The 23,621-nt window shown below is 42.2% G+C and overlaps 1 protein-coding gene across 8 annotated transcripts in view; it reads right to left on the bottom strand.

The window, feature by feature from the left end:
- The window catches only part of CCDC88A (coiled-coil domain containing 88A), a 71,337-nt gene that overhangs the window by 7,363 nt on the left and 40,353 nt on the right, over positions 1–23,621 (bottom strand). For 4 of the 8 annotated variants that reach the window (XM_050972179.1, XM_050972180.1, XM_050972185.1 and 1 more), the window contains 16 exons: positions 21,423–22,493; positions 20,811–20,938; positions 17,853–17,994; positions 17,104–17,280; positions 16,441–16,602; positions 13,406–13,683; positions 12,479–12,622; positions 11,773–11,959; positions 11,259–11,404; positions 10,501–10,593; positions 10,095–10,309; positions 5,270–5,353; positions 4,016–4,219; positions 3,656–3,727; positions 2,606–2,686; positions 950–1,215 (listed from right to left, as the gene is read on the bottom strand). In XM_050972179.1, the coding sequence (XP_050828136.1) occupies positions 950–1,215; positions 2,606–2,686; positions 3,656–3,727; positions 4,016–4,219; positions 5,270–5,353; positions 10,095–10,309; positions 10,501–10,593; positions 11,259–11,404; positions 11,773–11,959; positions 12,479–12,622; positions 13,406–13,683; positions 16,441–16,602; positions 17,104–17,280; positions 17,853–17,994; positions 20,811–20,938; positions 21,423–22,493 (3,450 nt within the window). The remainder of the gene's footprint in view (positions 1–949; positions 1,216–2,605; positions 2,687–3,655; positions 3,728–4,015; positions 4,220–5,269; positions 5,354–10,094; positions 10,310–10,500; positions 10,594–11,258; positions 11,405–11,772; positions 11,960–12,478; positions 12,623–13,405; positions 13,684–16,440; positions 16,603–17,103; positions 17,281–17,852; positions 17,995–20,810; positions 20,939–21,422; positions 22,494–23,621) is intronic. The other 4 variants (XM_050972186.1, XM_050972181.1, XM_050972182.1 and 1 more) reach the window with 3 other exon arrangements.

Raw genomic sequence — 23,621 nt, 5'->3', positions numbered from 1 at the left:
CACTGGGGAAGAATTAAGCTAAAGGCATTAGGGAAATGCTCTGGCAGAAGACTGGAAAGCTTGAATACCCTTCCCCCCAGAACGTGTCTGTGAGGCTATAAAAGGGACTCTGGAATTTGGGAACAGCAGTGGACCTGGCTTGATGACTTAGGTGGGGTTTTTTATTTCTTATTGCCAGAAGACTATTGTCTAGTGCTTAAACTCCAAAAATCCTTCTCAGGGAGACCACAAGTGAGAACCATGTTAAGTATCTAACCAAAAAACACAAAATTTTCTCCAGATCTGTGTCACCTGCCCCAGACAACCCTGGATCCCCACTCCTGAGAGGCCCCAGTCACAGTGACTGGCTAGCTTTATCCTACAGCATGATATCCTACAGGACTTTGGGCAGATCTGCTCAAGAACCAGGGATGCACAACCTGGATTTCCAGCAGAGATGAGGTGATCTGGGGCTTCTTAGAAACTGACACTGATTCACAGAAACATTCCCTTCATCTTTCTCCTCTCAGATTTCAATAAGCTCCAAGGTCACTTTTTGTTTCCCAGTACTGTTAAGAAGATGATACTGAAGCAGACAGGAGTCTCCTCAGGGAGTGAAGTCAAACATCCTCCTTGTGGTTGATACAGGACAGATGTGACAGCAGCTGCTGCTGGACTGGAAGAAGAGTGAACCCACTCTGAGCTCTGGTGTCTCACGCACTGGACACCTTTGTCAGTACAGGCTGACCTTCCTACCCAACCCAGGGACCACAGAGGGTCAAACTGCAAAACTCCACAGATTTCCTGCTGGAGAAACCAGACAGTGCATCAGGAGACAGTGCCTGTGACCTCTCAGTGCAGGCGTGACCGACAGCTCCAAGAAATCTTTAAGGAATTCTACTCACTGTGCCTTGCATTAATTCTGAGCCCACAGATGGGGCACTGCGTGGTTAAACACTCTTCCACTGACCTCACTGGAGTTCCTCTTGTTGCTTTCTTCCAGGAACTGCTGCAGGGTGACCACCTCACTGCCAGGGGAGCCCGTTTTGGTGGCTTTGCCGCGACTCTCGGGCGCCTCGGGCGTCCTGTGCTGGAGCACGGGGCTGGACCTGGTGTGGCCCTTCAGGTACTGGATGGGGCTGCTGCTGCTGCTGGACCAGGCCTCGTGCTCGTGGAGCAGGCTGAACTCCCCACTGCTGTGGCTCTGGGGCCTGCTCTGGCTGTTCACTGCACCTGCTTTGGGGGAAGGCAGTAAGCATTTCCATTAGAAACACACCAAAAAGCTGCAAACCTGTATAACCCCACTGGAACCTGGAATGTTACCAGATACACTTAGCATTCATTCTATTGAAAAGACTAAAAAAAAAGCCCAGTTGTTATTTTTTACTCTGTAAAATTACACTGCCCTGACTTACCTTCTGCAGCTCTTCAGACATGGCATGATTTTTTTTTTTAAATAAAAACTACCTTTCACTTATAATCTGGGCCTCCACCTACATAATAATATATTCCAAGAGGTTAAAGAGACAGGTCCACTCTTATTCAGCATCACTGAGAGACACAGGGTAATTAAATATTAAAGGAAATACAAAGGATTGAGTGGAAAGAAAATGTTTTCTCCAACAAGAACTACTCAGGAATGCTGCTTCTCCAAAAATTCCTGCTGTTACTCCTAGTTTGTTACAACTGAGACCTGGAGGAAGCACATGGTGCTAGATGCAAAATAAATTCCACACCACCAGTTCATTTTATTTGTCAGGAAGTATGAATTGCTTAAAAAATACTGACAGATAATCAAGTATTTCCAGCTTAATGTCACTCCTAAGAAATGAAATTAAGTTTGAACCAAGGTAAATTGTTTATGGTGGAAATGCCTAATCCTGTACAGTCACTGGGGCAAGGAGGACCTCAAAGGATCTTTTACAGAAGGGAGCAATCAAACAGATATAAAATAAACTACTAGAAATATTCAGCTAGCATTTATTCTTAAATTTCCAGACAAACAGACACCATTTAAGAGATGCAAGCCATGGATATTAAATGAAGTCTTGAGCTGGCAGTGCTCTAGTCTAGTCTGTACAACAGTCTCCAGCTAAAAAAGCCATGAGATACAAAAATACATCAGGGTTCTTAACACATGAAATTTAGAGAATACTGATAAATCAAGGGATGTTAATAATCTATTAAAACCAAAATATAAAGGCTTCTAGCATGAATCACATGTGCCATTTGGTGCAGTTGTACAGCACACAGCTCACAGCAGCAGTGCAGTGCAGGAGGATGCTTGGAGAAAAAAAAAAGGAGCAACTTCTCAGCTTAAAAAGCTTTTAAAGTAATTTGGGGGGGAATTCTTATTTTTCTTATGACAACAATGTTATCCAGGTTAGGTTTGATTTAAAATAGTTGGTAACTTCAAAACTAACACCACCTTTGTAATATTGACTAAAACCATAAAATAGCTGTGCTTCTAATCTGGGGAATGAAGGCTGTGAAACATTCAAGGAAGCACAGGCTGTGCTGTGCAGTGGGAGGTTTTTGGTTGTGGGGGTTCTCTGAACCTCTACAGATGATCTTACAGAGAAAAGAATGGAAATGAAGCACGGATGTGAATTCACCCCCAGCATACCTTTGACTTCATGGAGTGAAGCATTGTTATTGCTATTGCTAGTGGATGTCCTGCCACTATCAAGGCTGGCTGGTCTGGAAGCTGAATGGAAAATTAGGAGACACCATGATGAACAACATTTTAGCAGAGGACACTGCACCTTCACATTCTGCTGCCAGAATGCTCAGAGGATCATGCATGACCTCCCAGGCTGAACATGCCCATGGGAACAAAGTGGTTTCTTACAGATCAGAAAGCGAAGGAATTTCCAGGCGGTCCAAGAGGACACTTTGGAAAAGGGCACTACAGGAATAGCGAGGTACAGAGGAGAGGAAAAGAGAAAGAATCTAGTTTAGAATTGAAACTGAGTGCTCAGTGGGGAAGCAGGGCTCAGACAGGGGCATGCAGGGGCTGCTGTGCTCAGGTCACTTACAACAGATCTGACAAGGAACCCTGCACAGGGCTGGAATGCCACGGACAGGAGGAGCAAGAGCATCTGCACAGATAAAGTCCTGTACTCCTAAGCCAATACAAGGGAAATGCACTGTTAGTAGCCTCAGAAACGTCTGCTGCCTGTACTCATTGTAAATGTTTATAGTACAGTTAAAACTCCACTTCTATTAATAGCCTATTTTTCACTTCAAAGCTTTGCTTGAAGGAACACGTAATGATTTTATAAACTACAGCACACGGCAAATTTGGGGTTCACTGAACAATAAACATTGAAAACTCAGGCCAGATTTGGACTTGATTTTTTAAGACTGAAATGCTAACTTCCTTTATTTACTATCAGCTCCAAATGGAAGTGAAAACATTTTCCCACTAAAAGGGAAAATGTTTGGATCCTGTTCAGATGCACTTCACAAATACTTTCTACCAGAGATACAGAACATCTGTCTGATGTAGTAGTTAAGAGAGAAAGGAGAATCTGAAGAAATGATACATTAGAGAGATATGAAAATCAGAGAGAGCATGCTCATTGCAATGATGCCATTCACTGTATTGTTACAAATTCATTAACACATTCACATCATATATGCTTAATTCATTTAATGAAAGCTCAAATCTTACCATGAACTCTTGATCCTGTACTAGAATCATCACTAATACCTTGTGGACTTACATCTTCAAAGGATGTAGTATCTACACACAGAGACATAAAGGAAGATGTAAAATAAAATAAAGTGGAAAGACTATTAAAATACTTATCATTGGTAAAACGGTAAAAATGAAAATATTTTTCAAAGCAATCCATTTTTACTTAGGAAACATTCTGTAGGAAAAACCTTGAAACATTTTACAACTGCAGTTATTCAACCGGTTCATTATCTTAGCACTGCAACTCAATCATTAAGATTGAAAAACTGAAAACATTAAGTCAAACCAATATTTACACAGTTACATCAGGGTGCAAAAAGCTTCTACCTATACCTTTATTATTTAGCAACTGCTTGGATCTGAAGCCTGTGGAGGAGTTGACAGTGGCAAAGTTGATAGCTGTAGTAGAGAAGGCCATAGCTCCCAATTCCTTCCTCCTTTTACCCGTGGATATATCATCAGGACCCTCCAGATGCTCAGAACTACCTGTCCATTGTCCTCCTGCCAGGACCATGGACTGCACCAGGTCATTCATGGCTGGGATGCAAATGAAAGCAAATGATCAGCGTGGGCAATGTACCTGCTCGGGTTGTTAATTTGCATTGCAAAGGTCGGACAGTTTTCTAAGCATTAAAGCGCCCGCAGCAGCCGGCAGGAGCAAACCACACCCCGGGTACCGCATGCAACAGGCTCGGCGGGAGGGAGGGAGGGGATGCGGGCTCCTGAGCCCAGGGAGGTGCTCAAAACGGGACTGTCAGGGGTCGCCATGCGCCAGGTGCTGTTAGAGGCTCTGCCAGCTGCTTGCCGTGAGAAAATGGGATGAGCGGGGACAAAACGGGCACGGGTGCTCATACAACGGAGTGCCGGCGCCGACACGGGATCCTTGTACAGTGCAGGTTACTGCAGGCACACTGGGGTTTACAGAGCAACAGAGAGAGGATCTGAAAAATACCACATCTGATGATATTCACCTTTACTTCCCCAAACTCGAGAAAACTGTCCACCCCTCATTAGAAAACAAAACGAAACAAAAGAAATCAATGCAGCATTCTGGCAACGAGAACTGATGAACACTCGCAGAGTGACAGACCACCAGAGAGCCTTGCACAATCTCCTACACTTGCTTTAAACAACAACAAAAAAATAAATTACAGTGACTTCTGAACAAAAGGCTTATGAAACGTGTCATTTAAAACTATTTCCGTTAACACAGTGCACTGTAAATTCATATACACATGGGGCCATGTGTATATAGGCAGCTATGTATACAAATATATGCAGTCACGAGGCACTGAATAGATTATATGCATGTGCGTGGCAACGTGTGGCTACGTGTGTGTGCACAGCTGCACAGACATAAAGTATTCAGTGCCAAAGTTTTTTTTTTTAATTAAAAAAAAAAAAAAATAAAGGGGAGGGGGGGAAAAAATAAAAAGAAAAAGCTCCAGCTCCTTGTACTGTAGCAGGACTTGCACATTGCAAAAGAGGAGGAAAAATAGAGCGCAGTCCAGGGAGAGGTTAGTGAAAAATTAGTAACGGAAGCCAGTGTAGCCATTGAGAAGAAGCTGAACTGTCATAAAGTCTTACACATGGAGCGACGGTAGAAGGCCTTCATTTTGTCTTTTTCCTTCGGTCTGTTCCTCAAAAAGGGCAGTCTTTTCAGTGCACCCACTTTTATGTCATAGCATGAGGAAAAACGGAAACAGGGAAATGAAAGAAAAAAAGGGAGAAGAACAGATGGAAGTTAAATGTTGAAACTAAGGACCGAAATGAATGTCTGAGTTTAAGCTAGGTATGCTATGCTAAAAGCTATCATTCTCCTGCTTCTGGGTGATAATGAAATATGAAAGTACACTGAAACAGGAAAACTGCACCAGGAAAACTTCCATAGATCACTCAGAAATGCACTGAAAAGTACAGTGCAGAGGGTAATACAGTTTGAAAAAATAAATGTCATTTCTTTGGAGGTGATTACAGGAATTGACCACTATGTAATCTTTACTGTGAAAAACAGCATTTTTTTTTGAACATAAAGAAAAATGTGAAGCAAAAAAAGCTGAAAATGAAAGCAACTCTAAGAACAATGTCTATGTTAAAATATGTTCACATCATTATTTTGGGGGGTTAATAACTTCTGTAATGCTTTGCCTGCAAATCTAAGAGGACACAGTCTATTATCAGTCTTCAGTTCTTCCATTCTGTGCTCAGTAATAACTTTGGTCATCTATGGTCTCATAGAAAACCTTCAAGGGCCTTCTGATCAATGTAATTTGTGGGTGGTATTTTGGTAAAATACTAAAATCAAATCTGCTTCAAATGTGCAAGTATTTTAGCTGAAAAAACACCAAAGGAAAAAAAAAACCAAAACAGCAAAAGAAAATTCAAATGTGAGTGTTGCTGTAACGTTTTGGGAGGGCCCAAGGAAAACTGAGTTAAATTCTACCAGGAGAATTACAGAGTTAAAATTACAAATAGTATTAAAAGAGGGAGGAGGGGGAAGTCACGAGTTAATCTTGTCCTTGGAGTCAGGAACTCTGCATTAGGAACTGCTGACCTGCCTGGGGTAAGTCTGGGGGCTGATGCCAGGCACAGGAGCTGCCATGGAAAGATCCAGAAGGGGACACAGGATGGAATTCCCAAAAGTGGTGATTTCTGCAGAGATGGCAGCAGCTCTGGTTTCAGCAGAGGTCTGTCAGACCATGCTCTGCCTGTTTTGTCTCTGCAGCCCCTTTTGGGAGGTGTCCCTGCTCCCCCAGCCTGGCACACAGCAGTTCTGTGTACAGAGCAGTGCATATATATCATATATACCATTTACAAGTGCACATGAGCTACCCTGGCAGTGAAATATTCCCTATTCCCGCCTCTCCCTCAGCTCTTCCCATGTCTGCACCCACAGGAACAGGTTCACAGACCAATCCAACCACAGAGGTCATTCTGGTCTATCTCCACTCTTTGTCATCAAGACAACACAGGGAAAAAAAAAATTCCTCTGTAACTTCTGTAACCCTTTACAGACAAAATAACTCATCCCTCTGTAATCCTTTATGGAAGATAACTGACTCCTCTTCACTAAAAACTCCTAAAACTTATGAAAAAGTAACCAGAGGATGCTCAAGAACCATTTGAGGCATCTGTCCTTCCTGTCCATTAACAGAGATCCCCTCCAACAGGCTGATTTATGGCTCTCAGCAACTGTGCCCACCGGGAAACTCCCCTGCAACCACTGATGTCCTGCAAACCCTGCAGCAAAAGGCAAAATGCTTGGAGGGGAAAGTGTGTCAGTAATATCTGCACAGAATTCACCTCAGAAAATGTCCTGCAATAGTAATACTAATAATTAATCCTGGGATGGCAGAGCTACAGCAGAAATCAACTGTTCTTTTTCTTTTCAGTATTCCATTAATACCTTCTTGCTTTCTGAGCTGAGAATGAATGATGAGTACTGCAGAATTCCTCAAATGAGCAGGAAACGCTCCATTTTGTAACTCTCCTACTTGCCTGAAATCCTCTGGGGAATTCTGTATTAAAATCCTGACATGTTTTGGTTCATGCACAGAAGAAAACATGAGGCAGAAATCTTCAAAATGCCTCGGTATTGGGAGCCCAGAACATTCCTTTTATTCCCTCTGTGACATGACATACCTGCTACTTCTGCTCCTAGCAGAGATGACAGTTTACTAACAGCCCTGATTCCTTGGGAACTTGTTAATTTCATGAAATGGCTAAAGTGGAAGCCAGCAGAAGATATCTGTACAGAAATCTGTACAGAAAACAAAAATCCCCTCTCTGCCTGCCTTGGGTTTTCTCTGGAAAAGCTCAGAACGCTCCCATCCAGAGGAAAAGCTCTGCACAGAGCAGGTGTCAGATCCATGGCACTCACCTGATCCTGAGGGGTATCAATGAGAATTTGTGGGCAGTACCTGGGAACAAGGAGGCATGAAAAGCCAAGGTGAAACCCTGCAGTCAGAAGCACACACTTCCTGCAGGTTTAACCTGTGCTGGGACAGCAAAAGCCCTCCAGGCAACCCCTCCTTCCCACAGGGATCAGACACAGGCTGTGGCCACGCTGTGAGACCTCAGGTGGTGTTCTCTGAGAACAGGGTAACCTGATTTTTGTGCCAAGCTCACCTTTCCCAGGGAGATAACAGCTCACCTGGAAACATTTGCATGAGAAAGTGGCCTGTGTTGGAAAAACACAATCTCCATCATCACCCATTAAAGAGGAAAAACTACAGATGTCACACAGAGCAAACACTTTTGAAATCAGTATCTCTGACAGGGAGTGGAGGGTGTGAGCCCTGTGTATCTCTGTGTCAGATCCTCAGTCCTCCAGCTCAAACACTGCTGGTTTGTGCCAGGGAAGGTGAGCTGCCTTCTCCCACCTCCTCAAGGACACTCAGGACATTTCACCTCGGCAGCTCCTGCTGGAAGCAGCTTCTTGCCCAGCTGCTGGAGGTCAGGGAGACACAGAACTCCTCCAGAGCCAGAGCTGCCTTCAGCCAGTACAGGGAGCTCCAGCACCTGAGCACTGGCACAGACAGGCAGCACTCACACGTTTGCTCCCTCCTGTAGCTCCTTCAGTGGAAGCTGTTACTGCTGAACTGCTTCCCATGGAAAAGAAAGGACCCAAATCCCGGGATTCAGGACTTACAGTCACTCTAGGAGCAGAAGAAGAAGACTGCAAAATGTGCACCATCACCAGCACTCGTCCCACTGAGATATTCTCTCTGCTTTGTGAGGCACAGATCTCTGCCTCAGAGACTGTCAGAGCTGAGTTGGCACAAAATGCATCCGAATTCTCTCCAAAACTGTGGTTTCCATGGCGACATGTGTAATGGAGGAAGGTTAGGATCCGGAATTAGATCAGCCCTTCCAGTTTGTGGATAAATACACTGGGATTAAGGGGAACATGAGCAAGGTCCATGGAGTAGAAAATTAATGAGGTCTGAACAGCTTCAAACCTCTTTTTGAGGCTCAGCCACCATAACTGCAGCCGTGGCTCCCCAGGAGGGTAACTGCACACTACAAGGTCCCGAGGATCATGCAAAGAAAACTGTCACAGAAAAGCCCTTCCAGAACATGACATTGCTGACACAAATGCAGATGGGCTGAACCACAGCGTGCACACTCTCAGTTCCCACTGACACACATCCAGGACAGCTCCAGTCACTCCCCAGTTCCACACCACTCACGGTTTGGATGTAAAAGCAACAGTTGCTTTTAAAAAAAGTTTTAAAGTACCTGTTTTGATGCTTACACTGAAAAAGGCTGAGCTCCCCAAAGGGATAAGTCAGTAACAAAAGTGCTAAAATGTACCCTTGAACTATTTTCTTCAGTCATTAAAAAACACAGATCTGATTTTAACTTTAGCATTTTTTACGATGTTTTTAACTTTGGCTAAGCTTCTGCAAGAAGCACAGAAGGAAAAAAACCACATCATAATGGCTGTAATAATTCACAGCTGGCACAAACCCCAGACCTGCTGTCTTTTGAAACCCAGTACATTAAATTTAAAAGTAGTAGTGCAAACATTGGAAGTGACTGTTAATGCACATGGATTCTGATGCTTTTACATGCACAGCCAAAATGCTTTTGGTGCATAGCTATTAAACAGAACCATTACATCCTGATAACTTGGCTGTAACTACCTCTCAAGTTGTGAGAAACTGGGCAGTTTATGATTCATGCCAAAAGTGAAGAACAAAAGACATAGATAATAAATAATAATAAACAGAATCTGGTCTTATATATCCTAATGGGGGCACCCTAATGGGATGGCTAGCAAATCTTTCAAGGTCAGCAAACTGTGTCTGGAATATTCCATCTAATCACATTTCTGTATGTCCTCATTCTCCCTCTCAACCACTTCACTCCAATTTCAGGATCAGTAACAATTCCTGTATTTTTAACAGGTTGTGTTTCTACATTAACACTTCCTGTTGCATATTCCAAATCTCATCGCTGGTTTTGTTAGATGCTGAGGGAACACCTTCAGACAGAAGGTGTTTTTAGCAACTCAAGGATATTAGCACAGCACAGCTTGGAAAACACTTCCAAGACAAGGGGAAAGAGTCATGCTGGGACAAGAGGGAGAAACAAAAAGGGTCCTTGTGGTGACACCTGACATTCTATCCCAAATGCTGCTCATCTGACCCAGTACCAGTGCCTGCTTCATCTTACCTGGGCACTGTGAGTGTATTTTAACACTTCCATTTTAAGATACAGAAATACTCAGAACTAGTTCTGCTCAAACACTTCAGGGAGTTTGCAAGAAGTTCTGCCCTCAATAAATGAATTCAGGCTTCATTCCTACAGACTTAGAAACAATCTTTACAAATCCTCCACAACACGCGGTCTTTGCCAACATTTAGCCAAGGTTTATTCACGGAACGAAGTGGTTTGCAGTACTCACTACTACTCTTTTTGGTGCCCAGGGTCTGCCCATCCTCCAGGGAGTTGGAGCCCACAGAGGAGCTGTCCTGGCTGTCCTGGTGGGGCAGCTGCAGGAATCCCTCGCTGGACTCAGAGCGCGTGGGCGTCAACGTCACCGACTTGAGGCGCTCACGGTTCCCGTCCTTCTTGGACTTGATCAGCTTCCTCATCTTCAGGGTGATCCAGTTGCCCCTTCTGTCATCAAAACCACAGCACATTCACTGCATTTCTAACACACTGCTTGGACCTGCAGAGTCAACTCATTTTGAAGCACGGCAGACGTGATTCTGCTCCCACGAATGCAATGGGATCTCGATTCTCAGCGGGAACAGAACAGGCCTGCCGTGCTTTAGAGCTGCTTTATTTCACACCATGTTCATCAGTACCTTCTTGGTGGGGATGGCTCATAAAACTTATACTGATCCATTATCTTCTCCTCCAGTTTCTCCTTCTGCCGCCTCAATTCGTTCAGTTTGTCACTGCAAACAGGAATTAATGATAATTTATGCTCAAAAACGTACACAGGATGAGTGGGCAGCACACTCCTCTGGGAGTCTGTTATCTGAGAAATGCCACCTTTTGTGAGGAATTCTTACATAACCCCTGGTTCTTATTGAAAAAGCAAGACACACAGCAAACAATCAGCCTTAGGCTTAACTGCATGATATAAAATGGAATAAAACTCCATTTGCCTTTTTTACACATTCCTCCTTTTAAATAAAGTGCTCTATCATTTAGATAAGCACATCTTCTCTCCAGTCCATGAAAGAAGTTTAGATTACAAATCTACAAATTAATCTACAATGTATGTCAACTCATGTATGAATATTATCAATCTACAAATACAGTGATTACAAATCTAAACTTTGCCAGCAGGAGAATGAGGAATAAATATCAGTTTTTATTCCTTATTTGCATCATCAGTAATGAACACAGTTGCACTGATCCTTTAGAACTACAAATATAATGTTGATATTTTGAGTTACCTGTTCTACATTTATCATTGAAATTCTTATTTTAAAGAGAAACATTTCAGAAGCAGCATATGTCTTAAATGCTACATTTAACAGAAGCTTTTTTTAAAAATTGCAGGTATTGGTGTCAGTGCCCTAATCCCAGTGACCTCCTTGTTTTCCCAACTCACATGTACTGCCTTTGCTCTACATGGAAGAGATCCTTGCTTTCCATGTTCTGCTCCAGTAATGTTCTGTTCTGCAGCATTAAGGTCTGGATTTGATCCAGCAGGTGTCTGTTTTCCTCCTCCAGGTTTCCTTTAAGTTGGCTGAGCAGCTGTTACAACAGAGGAAATTGCCCATGCATTTATATGTGAGTGTATTTTACACACAGATAACGAGATTATCAAGAAAATTTAGGTCTACAGAGGGGTTCTCAGAGTCAAATCAAACTCAAAAGGAAATCACAAATCAACTGATAAAAGCCTCTTTGATGCTTTAAATAATTTAAACCAGCTTCCTTAATATGAGCCTGAGATTGTGTATTGCCTGTACAGCAGGCAAATTAATTAGTCTTTGGATCCACTTCATTATCTATAAATGACTGATACTCCAGCACTTCCTATGATTTTATGAACCCATAAATACAGTTATAAAAATATTCCAGTGATTCCAGCCATTACGAGCAGCACAATTCCCACATACCTCACACTGATTATTCAGCTTTGTTGATGTAATATCCAGTTGCTGGTACTGTTCTTTGAGTTTGGAAAACTCAGCTTCCAACCGAGTTTGCTCCAGTTTGGAATTGTTTAACAATGTTTTCAGATTCTTGTGGTCAGTCTGTAGCACTTCATTCTCCCTCAGGAGCTGAGTGTATGTGTGAGTGAGCCTGGGATGCAAAGACACCATCAAAGAGTGCTGGAAATGAATTTGTTACCCACACCCCCTCTGAAACATAACATTCCCAACTACTCCATAAAATATCCACACAAATTCCTTACTGTCACATACTGTAAGTTATCCCAGCCTAATTCTCCTAGGAATGTGTTCTGCCTTTGAGCCAAGCACTGCTCTCTGTATATTTAAATACAAAGCAGCATCTTCATGTCACAACTCGTTTAAAGATGCCTCTTTCCAAAATAAAAGAATCTTACAAACCAGCCAGGATTTCCTGCCAACACAAAACAGGAATGGCCCAAACTTTGGCAATCACGGAGATTACACATTTCCTGGGCTCCCTTTGTCTCTCCTGGGCCCTGCCATGCCCCTTTGTCCCACATGTCCCCTCAGGATATAATGATTATTTTTGTGGGATCATGAAGCAGAGTCAGCTGTCAAAGAAATGTGAAGAACACACCACTTGTTTAGGCTGCACTGGCGGGTGCTCAGGTGCCAGAATTCTCTTTACCTTTCATTTTCATCCCGAAGCTTTTTATATTCTGCTGCCACAGTTTCATGCTTCTCACTTTGCTGCAGCATTTTGTCCTGCTCTGTCTTGAGAACCTTCTCTAGTTCTTCCAGCTGCACTTTCTGTTTCAGCAATTGATTGTACCTGCAAAGACAATACAACTGGTTGTACCTGCCAAGACAATTTCTTTTGTGGAATGACCCCAAAAAAAGGGATTTTTATGAGATGGCCCCTGTTAAAGTCATAATCTTGTGATTGAGTGGTGGTGATTTTATTCATTCTATCATTTTATTAGAAAGCTTTGAAAGCCCAGGGCACAGGGAATATTTCTCTGTCTGCTCTGGGGTACCCTGACCCCCAGGGGAGCACTGACTGACCCTCATTCACAGGGAAAGTTCCCTAGACTCCTAGACTAGAATCCATTAGGGTGTGTAGTAGATTATAGAGAGTAGTGTAGGTGTATCACTTGCTGAAAAATTGAGGTTTTAAGATTTTGAGTATGTTTTGGATGGAAGCAAAATGGAGGCCACAGGGTGTTGTCCTGGGTTTCTTCTTCATGCTTCTTCCTCCTCCTTCTTCACGGGTTTGGGTGGCATTTTGTAATTGGGCAGAGAAGTCCCCATTGCAGCTCTGTGGGATCAGTTATTGGGTTAAAAGGGAAAATAATCCAGGTGTCAGCTCTTCATTGGATAGTTGAGTCTTAAAAGACCTTGGAACGAGACTGTTGGCCATTTTGTGCCTTCTAAAGAAAAGCTGCCAAACTCACAGCAGTTTTACTGCTTTACTGCTAAGCAATAATAAACACCTGAGTCCAAACATGAACTCCTGTCTCAAGTGCCTTCAGTGCAGCCCCAGAGAAACCAAAACTGGCACCCCCACCGAGAGCCATTTCTACTGCACGGCAGCCTGGTTTTCCTGAGTATTTACCTATCCTCCAGGTCCTTGTGCTCCACCTCCAGGTTCTTGTGGGCAGACTTGAGGCTGCCGTGCTTGACGATCAGGGACTCGTACTCGGCGGCCTGGCGCTCGTGCAGCTGCTCCAGGCGCTCGTGGTCCTTGAGCAGGGCCTCGTAGAGCCCCTTCAGGTCCTCGCGCTCCTTCAGCACCGCCTCGTTCTCGTTCTCCAGGGCCGACTGCTGGATCAGCAGCTGCGCATTCTGGTTCATCAGGGACGTGCTCTGGGAGTTCAGAGTGGAATTCTCAACCTGCAGCCACAAACACAGAGCACTCTGAGTTATTTTATCCCCCACCTCCCAAAGATTTCTTGGGTTTAACCCTTCTTGACCTTCTGGTTGTTCCATTGGCAACTACTGTATTTGCTGGGAATGCCCTGACGAAGGCAGGAATGATGCATCTGACTCCATGTTCTCAGAAGGCCAATTTATTACTTTACTATACTATATTATAATAAAGAATAAGATATTATACTAAAGAATACAGAAAAGGTACTGAATGCTAAAAAGATAAAAATGAAAACTCCTGACTCTCTTCAGAGTCTCAACACAGCCTGGCCCTGATTGGCCAAAGAGTGAAACAACTCCCAGCAGAATCCAATGGAACAATCACCTGTGGGTAAACAATCTCCAAACACATTCCACATGTGAGCACAACACAGGAGAAGAAAATGAGATAAGAATTGTTTTCCTTTTCTCTGAGGCTTCTCTCTGCCATTCAGCTTCCCAGGAGAAAAATCCTGGGGAAAGGAATTTTTTCAGAGAATGTGAATGCCACAGACAACCTTTTCTTACATCCCAGGAGACAGCTCCAATTCAAAATGTTCCAAGAGTATTTTTTAGCAGAAAGCATTGAGGCATGTGATTGAATTGACAGGGATGGATCAAATTATTATCTACCTTTCAACATCTGTTAAAATGTTATCTTGCTGACAGGGCTGTTTTCCTCTAGCACCGAGATACCTTGGAGAAATGGATCACCAGTGATCCTGATAAAAGCCAAATCCGTGACATGACTAAAATAAAAGGAACCTTCACAGTGGCATGGAGATTTATTTTTTAAAAAATTTTGTAGTGTCACCATGAAATCTTCATGGTAGCCACACATACCTTCACAATGAGAGTTCCAACAGGAACATCTATTTAACAGAGACAGGGAGATAAATAACAGCACCTGGAAGGAACTACCCATGTTCTGTTCTGTGCTCTTTTGAGGAACAGCACCAGTTCTCCCACAACTGTCCCAGAACAGTATTCATGTGTATTCATACACTAAAGCCTTCAACCATAAACAGTTTAAAAAAGCCCCAATCAACCAACAACTTCTCTTTTTGTGCCTCTGGAGAAATCCTTGGATATATTAAAGAACTGGTGCTTGTCACCTGACCTGTACCAGCTTCTTTCTCTTTCCTGTGCAAGAGATGAAAACCACAAACTACTGAGCCTTCTAATACCCTCGGGGTATCTATGAAGGAAAAAAAATCCCATCTCTCACTCCAGTTGCTGCTGTTACCAGGGAACAAATCCCTTCCTGCTGGAACTGCAGTGTTCTTTGTTACAGATGAGAAAGCTGAATCTTTCCCTGGAAATGAAGTCATGTCTGATGGCATGGGTGTGCTGGGAAACTTCCCAGGCTGAATCCTGAGTTTGGTTAGGTCAGAATTCCCAGTCACCCTCTCAGCCATCCTTTCCCCTGGCTGCTCCTTATGGATATCAGGAGGAAGAGAAGAATTAGCTGCTGAGGAGCAATTCTGGCACAATTCAGGCAGAGCAGCTCAGTCTGCACTTCAGATTTAGCCAACAGTTCATCACTTTGATTTTCCTGAACATATTTCAACTTCCACTTGGATTTGCAATTCATAGAGAATTGTCTCGCCAGAGAGGCAAGGCCTGCTCTGCTGGGCATGAGGCAAAAAAGGAACTACACAGATATTCCTGGGGTTTTTTGATGAAGGGAATTACAAAGCACTCAGAGAGCTCTGAATCCCAGCAATCCCCTCTCAATTGGTTAAATGGGATACTTCCATGTCATATCCACTGTTTTTAACAACCAGAGGTGGCACAGGGTGTGCACCAATGTCCTGTTTGACTGGAGTGCTGGGCACTAATGACATTTCAACGTGGCAGCAGAAAGTGCATCCATGGACAACAACATTCTGATTTCCAGGAAGAGCCAGGAGGAGACTCCAGGCATCCACCAAATGCATTGTTTGCATTGAAACAGTCCTTGACATCTTGATTTCCATCAGCCCTCCATCCTTTCTGACACTCTTTACTATTTCTGCTGCATTGTGGGCTTTTGATCCCCTCTTGAAGGAGTTTTGATCCTTAGAGCATCAAAAGTATTAAATTGATTAACAAGAATATTTAATGTTTAAAGAAAAAAGATACATATTTCATAGCCCTATTAAACTATAAGGGCAGCATCTGCATTTTGGCCAGAAGAGCTGCAAGACTCTGGGGACAACCATTTTTATAATTTCCATGGTCCCACATGACCTTTTTTACTGCCTTCAATTATCTAAATTTGGGTCTTCACATATTTATGTAGCTTTTTTTTTTTTTTTTTAATCTTCTGTATTTAAGCATCTTGATTTTCCTCTTACGTATGGCTTCACTTTTGGGTTTCTTTAAAATTTATAAAAGTAGATAATATTTATTAGAATATGGTTGGACACATTACTTCCCTGATCTAATTTAGATGTATAAATACAATAAAGCACTCAAGCAATCTTGGAAGAATGGACAGGAGAATCTACTCTAAGTCTAAAGTCAAGATTTTACACTGGACAAAGAATTACAACAGACTTCTAAAAATGGAGTTATTCATCAGCAAACAAACTATTTTTCACTGCTGGGTGCAGATTATTTTCACATCACCTTCTTTCCCATGTCCCTGCAGGAAGCCAAGTGTGATTTCAAAGCTAACGGTAACGATGTACTCCAAGTTTTCCTTTGGAAAAAAAACCCTTTAATTTTATTTTTGGAAGCAAACTAAGGCAGCATTACCTGCAGCTTGGCATTCTGAGTTTGCAGAGTTGTGTTTTGCTCCTGCAGGGACACAGTCTGTCTCTGCAGGGTCAGGATCTGGGCCTGCAGGTTGTTGTTCTGCGTCTCGAGCTGCTTGAGCTGCGTTTTCAGTGCCTGCTTCTCCGCCTGCAGCGTCGCATTCTGGGGGTGAAAACCACACCAAACCTCAGCTCACAGCTGCTCCAGGAACTCCAAGATAAAACAGAAGTGTTCTCCAGACAACAGAAAGCAGCAGGGCTATGCAGAGATTTACAGGGTGGGATAAAACTGCAGAGCAAACACACTTTGGGGGGTTTAATCACTGGAAAAACAGGTAACGGATGTTGTACCTATGGAGAAACAAGAGAGGAACCTCCAGGACTGGTGTAAATTTGGATTATATAACAGGGATTGGAGAGGGAGCTGTGGATGCCAAAGGGCAAATTCAGGTTTTCACATTTCTTTTTAAAATGCCTGTCAAGTGCTTTGTGGCATCCCACAGAGCAGAATCCAGCTGCTACACACACTGCATTTAATTCAGATTGTGCTTGGGATGGAAACAAGGTGATAAATTAAAGTGTCTTAGCAGCACCCTCATTTGCATCACTGGAACAGCTCACCACAAATTATTACCACCAGAATCATATTTAAAACACATCTTACATTCCTCTCCACCTCGATTAATCTATCTTTAACTTTCAGTAATTCTCTAGTAGTCTCCTGATTTTCTTTCTCCCACTTATTGACAGACTGATTTCCTTCTCCACTTCTTGGAGGAGAATTCTGAACCATCCTTTCCTCTTCTTGTCTCTGCTTGAGAGCTTCATAGTTCTTCTTCACCTGGAATTATTTAGGACAGCTTAGGTTAGGTTTAGAATTTTCCATTTTGTACTTCCAAATTTATTACTTTATTACCTGACTATGACCCTTCTCAAAGAACAGGAAGTGCTGTTACTGCATTTGTAAATTTGGTTTTTGTACATGTTTGGGAGATGATGTACAAATTATTTATGGACATGGACAGTTTAACCTCAACAAACAGCAGATGTCTATTTTATATTTTATTTCAGTGTTTTTAACTGTAACCCCCAACTTTTATAATAAAATTCTACAACCAAAGTGATAGAATTTCCTTTTTTAACCAATCTACTCAGGCTGCTCAAGGTAGGCCAGAAAATGTAACTGGAAATGACATCCCAAATCAAATAATCTCCAGGTTATTTATCCACCTGACGTTTTCATGCTCAGTAAATAAGCTCAACAACTTTTCATGTGATTTCAATCTTAAAAGCATTCACACCTTTGTCCAGCTTTCTATGACCTGAATGATGCCCATTTTTTGCTGTCTTACCCAAAAAGTGTAGAAATAACACCAGCTCATTTAATATTACAGAAAAATGCCTTTTCCTTACTGTTTTCAGCTCCTGACGCAGCTGCTGGTTTAGATTTGTTGATTCTTCCAAACGAGCCTCCAAAGCAGCAATTTTTTCTTCTTTTATTTCCAGAGACTTCTTGAGCGTGGATTCTAACTTGGACTCCAAAAGCTTGTACCTACTGGCCAACAACAGAAGAGAGTCTGTATTTTAAATAATTATTCCAGGTATTTACATTCTAAAATGTTCTAGAAAAGACTCACAGCTACATTCCACAATCCCTGAGTGCTGTGGTCAAAAGTATGAAGGCAACTCAGCATCCACAGCAAGTTCTATGTCAAAAATAACCAGAAGATGGTTGTCAAAACCATTTTTGACTCCTCCTTTCTTTTAAAACGTGTTAGACCCAGAAAAAGCCCCACTGAGGCACACCAGGGGGGTGCTGGGTCTCTCTGCACATTAGTGAGTGGTGCCTGCACTCCTTCTGGCTCCACTCCAGCCAATCCAGCAGGGATCTGAACTCAATTAGGATGTGAAGTATTTGGAGAGCAAGATTTTCATCAGTTCCCATTTCCTGCCAGCTCCAAAGGGGAGGACAGGGAAGGAGATGGAGCACAGCTCCATGCAGGTGCACACTCGTTTGGTGCATCAATGTGCAAATTGCTCACTCAGCCCAGCTGCTGATATTTTAAGACTGCTGCCACCCTTGATGTGCAAAGCTTCCATTTTTAACCACATTCATGATATTGTAGTGCACCTAAAACCCCCCAAAAATCAGTTTGAGAGAGAAATGGCCAGATTAAACTGGATTGATTTAGAACTGCACATCCTTTATGGGAAATACCAAAACCCACACTCATTAATCACTCCTAAGCAGTTCAGTCCCTGTGTGTGGCTCAGAATCTGGAGAACACCCCACTCCTCCCCACAGCTGGATAAAATAAACCCAACCACTGATATCCCCTTTTCTAATCCTGGCTGCTGAAGGATCCATCAGTTTAGTGAAGGGAATAAACTGCAGCAGACTCCTGAATGGACAATGGCATCAGATCCAGTCAGGAACTGGAGCAGAAGACCAATGGGAAGAGAATTAATAAGCAGAAAGCTGTCCAGTAGCATCATGCAGCAGGAGGGGAATCTGAGATTTTCAGATATGACAACTGATTCCCGAGGATTTATGGAACAGTAGGCAGCCTGTGACTACTAGGATATACAGAATTTCACCTTCTTGGGCTGAAGCACAGATTTAGCTACAAGTTATTCCTGCTACTGAAAAATGATACAGTTCTATAGAAAACAAAGGAGGAAAAATAATAATAGCAGAGATCCAATACCCACTTCCACTTTGAACAATGAAAGATGGCACACACATGGTACATTTTGGAATATGACTGCAGGTTGAGTTATTTTGGATTCAGAGTCAAAATCCATAAATCTGTTTGTCCAAGGACAGCAGGCAAGAGAAAACGTAAAACACTCCAAAGTTAACTCATAAAACCTGGCCAGTTTAGACCTCAATAGAAAGACTTTGAGGGGTACCAAAGATCATTCCTTAAAAACCACAAGCTCCTTCCAATCAGGAGGAGGAAAATGGCACATTTTTAATTTCCATTACCAGAATGACAGAGGCAGACAAAAAACTCCACTGAGAAGTCATTTTATCCATAATGAAGCCAGCTCTTCACAGCCCTGATGGAAGAGCTGGCAATGACTCACCTACGTGTTGTTATGTAAGGAATGAATGAAGAATTTGAGAACAATGGAAAAGCAGGATATTTATGGGCTGAGCAAAATTCCAACCCAATCCTAGCTCTCACTTTGATAACATACATTGCCCTTTCATGGTCCTCCATCTCTACATGGAGCTTGGGAAGAAGCTCAAGCCAGCAGCAGAGCCCAAGATCCTCTAACCCAGAACTTGATTAAATGTTGCTCCATTTGGGCTTCATCTCAGTTTAAGCTTCAGCTTGGATCAAGGTCTGGTGGTTTTTTATGGGGTACATTTACCTAAGGACACACCAAATGCTTATCAAGTGCTGTATGTGACACAGAAATGCTTAAATCAAAGAAATCCAACCAGTTCAAGTTCTGAGAACTTTTCCTGAACTCATCTGGGAGCTGAGGAAGGCAGGTGAAAGCCACCAGTAGAGATCAAGAGGGGGTAACACATGGCCCTGGCACCAGCCCTGTGACAGAGCACTGGGAAAGGGAAGCTGGATTCAAACCCCAAGTGTTGTTTGGGTTCCTTTGTACACAGAAGGCCCAGATCAATCTCCATGCTCACGACAATCAGCTGGAATAACAGATCATGACAGCAGAACTGCACAGGGAAGCAAAGCTTGGCTGGAAGCCCACACTGTCTGCTTTGCTCCTGTCACCAATTTTCCCTAAATCCCTGCAGGATAAGGCAGAGGAGGAAAGTGCAGCAGAGGAGACAGATATCAGGGCAGCAGCTGCTTTGCAGTGGAAGGTGTGGAGGGGTGATGGAGCCACCACCAAGTCCTGCAGACACTCAAGCACTGGATACTTCCCAGCCAGGGGAAGTGGGAATGCAGCTTCCTTTAGGATGGAAGAATTAGAAGGAAATGGTTGCAAGGAAAGAGTGAGACGGTTTAAGGTAATCACTATGTTACAAAAACCATTTGTGCCAGACAGGCAGACAAAAAGGGAAAAAAAACTACTTTCAGCTAATTATCTTTTACTGCTACTGTTGCTGCTGCTGACTAGAGCATAAAACATTTTAATTATAATTAACTGTATCTCCTGACATACTTCAATGAGTCTCTTAGCAACAAAAAGTGGCAACTCACTGTCACAGTCAGCTGAATGTGAAAGCACACAAACTAATTAATTTCCAAAAATATCAAGTTCCTTTTTGGGTCTATGAGTGCGCCTTAAAAATCTAAGAGCATGCACAGAACTGGTCTGCAAAACCACATTATGAATAAAAAAGCTCCTCATGCGTCCTCTTTGTCATGCAGGCCCTGCCATTCTCACCTGTCATCACTGCTCTGCTCATCGTGCAGGAGACGCTCCTTGTTCAAGCCAATTTTCTCCAGCTCGTGGGCCAGTTTTTCCAGATCATTGTTCATCTGTTGAGTCTTCAACTTCTCATTCACCAAGTCCTTGCATAGAAAAAACTACAGTCAGTATGTAGAGCAAAATAAAAATAAAAGAAATAATAAAAATTGCAGCAAAATAAAACAATGTAGTCTGAGTTCTAGGAGAGCTGAGACAAGGGTGCTTTATCACTACATGACTGCAATAATTCAGCTTTAAGTCTCCTTCCAGTTGCAGCTTTCAGCTGTGTCAGACATTACACTGTAACTAGAATATGATTTCCCTGTGCTCTCTTCCTTTCCCTTTAAAACTTCCTTTAGAATTTCCCTTTAAATTTGGTCTGGAACATGCCAGTGAAGGGGAACACTCCAGCAATATGATATTCTTCCTTTCCATGACTATGATTCTAGAAATGTTGATTATCTAATGCATAAAGGTGTTAACAATACACAGATTAATGCAGACTAAAACCCCAAATCAGAAACCCAGACACAATTTCTGCACATTATACACAGATTATGATGGGAATGGAAACTCCTCTGTGTTTACCTCTCTCAAAGTGACCAGGGTTTTCTTATCAATGGTAGCTCTTTTCACCAGTTCCTTGTTTTCCTTTTCCAGTTCTTTCAGGCGCACACAGGACTCTTTATACACAACTATTTCTTTAAATAGAGACTTATTTTCCCTTTCCAGATTACTGATTTTGACATTATTTTCTTCTAAGGTACTATCTTTAATTTCTGCTTGCTGTCGAAGCCTTTTATTTTCCTTTTCCAGCTGTTTCTTATCCTTTTCCAGTTGAGAAGTCTCTTGTTCTAACAACTTATTCTCCTTTTCCAACTGCTCCAGGCGCTTACTGGAGATTTTTAACTCTTCCAAGTTTTTTTGCAGGGTTTGATTTTCAGTCTCTAAATCTTGTAATTCGCTCTCTAATTGCTGAATCTTCTTATTGCTGTTTTCCAGGGCTTTCTGTAGCCTTTGGTTTTCTGTGTCCAAGCCTTGGTAACTGACTTCCAAGCGTTCAGTCTTCTTAAAAGAGGCTTTCATCAGTTCAAGGCTTTTTTTGAGCTGCTCCTTTTCACTCTCCAGCTCTTTATTTTCTAACTGTAACTGTGCCACTTTCATGCTTGTACACTTCAAGGATTCAATTGTCCTCCGTAACTCTAAATTTTCTTCGTCGAGTTGGGAATTCTCCTTTTCTAAGGACTCCAATTGAAAAGTGAGGTTTTTCAGGCTATCCAAGGTTTTTTTCAGCTTTCTGTTCTCTGTCTCCAGGTCAGAGTTCTCTTGTTCTAAGGCCTCGATCTTCTCACAAGTGATTTTTAGGTTGGTGATTTTCTTCTGTAATAACTCATTTTCCTTCTCCAGACGATGCAGCTCGTTCTCTAATTCCTCTGCCCTCTCCCCTTTCTCTTTGTAGTGCTCCAGTTCTTTCCTGACTTGTTTTTTTTCAAATTCAATTTTATTTAACTTACTGCTGGTCTCTTTGATAGACTCGTGGAGGATTTTATTTTCCTTCTCAATTTCTTTCATTCTTGCCTCAGCACTGATTTGTGAGCGCTGCCTTAGAGAAGCCACAGTTTGATTCAAGTGCTCATTTTCTTGTTCTAAGAGTTTAATCTAATTTGGGTAGAAAAATGGTAAAGTCATAAACAACGTGCCAGCAAGGAATTGCTTTCATATATAAACTAAAAGATACTCATCATATCATATTCACCTTTTATTTTAAGTTAAAGAAAATCTCTTACTCTGCTAATGTTTATGTGAAGGATCACAAACATTATTTCAAATCTGACAACAAAGTAAATCTTCAAATCTCTTTCTCTTGAATATTAATAGATATAAGTAAACCCAAAACTGATAAAGCACAAATCAAAAGAAAGCTTTACCTACTTCCTAGCAAATTTAACTTTCATTGGTGTTTACCCATGTTTAGATTGTGATTTCCAGAGCTGTGTGTCCACAGGACTGCAGCAAGTTCTAAACCAAACCAGAGATGGAGGGAGGTGTGGGAGCCACAAAAATCTCTTTATTTCATTTGGAAAAAGTCAAAATGAGGGGTGGGAGATGAGGGAATCCTGATCACATTCAACAACAATTTGAGAAGAAACACACCAAAGTGACACTGTTTTTTGAGTTAAAAAGAACCTTTGGATATTCTGTTCCAAATCAGCTTCAGAGAAAGTAAATCATATTGGAATTCTTTTCCTAGGAAACATTTTCCCAGATCTACCTCAAGGATAAAGGCAGAACCTACACCTTAATTTTTAGTATTTCTTGACTTTTTAGGCTGCTCCAAATCATTTGGAATTATTTGGGCATGTACACTAGACAGCAAAATGCAGCAAAACTGTTTGGATCAATATTTAAATGTACACTAATAATCCAGTGTAAGGGATGTTTCAACAATAAATTGTTTGGGAGAAAAGCAAAAGTGCTGCTTGCAATGAAAAACAGACTGAGAAAATTACAGGCTGCTCTTCCCCAGTGAAATCTGAATGGAACTATTAATTACAGATCCACAGCTCTGCTCCCAGCAATGACAAACTGCTCTGGAATATTCACCAGAAACTCCTTAACAGGTGCCTAAAAACACAGCTCTGGAGCACCTGGCATGGCATTGAACGACTGTCCACCAATTCTGCTTCTATAATCCCAATTCTACAAAAAATCCTGAGAAATGCCTCCAGGATTTTGGATGAGATCAAATGAACCTCCTACAGTCAACTCCAGTAAGTGTCAGCACAG

The sequence above is a fragment of the Serinus canaria genome, chromosome 3 (assembly GCF_022539315.1).
Source record: "Serinus canaria isolate serCan28SL12 chromosome 3, serCan2020, whole genome shotgun sequence".
NCBI classification, from domain to species: Eukaryota; Metazoa; Chordata; class Aves; order Passeriformes; family Fringillidae; genus Serinus; species Serinus canaria.
The sequence above is the reverse complement of the archived record's forward strand: the minus strand, read 5'-3'. Positions and strand labels throughout refer to the sequence as shown.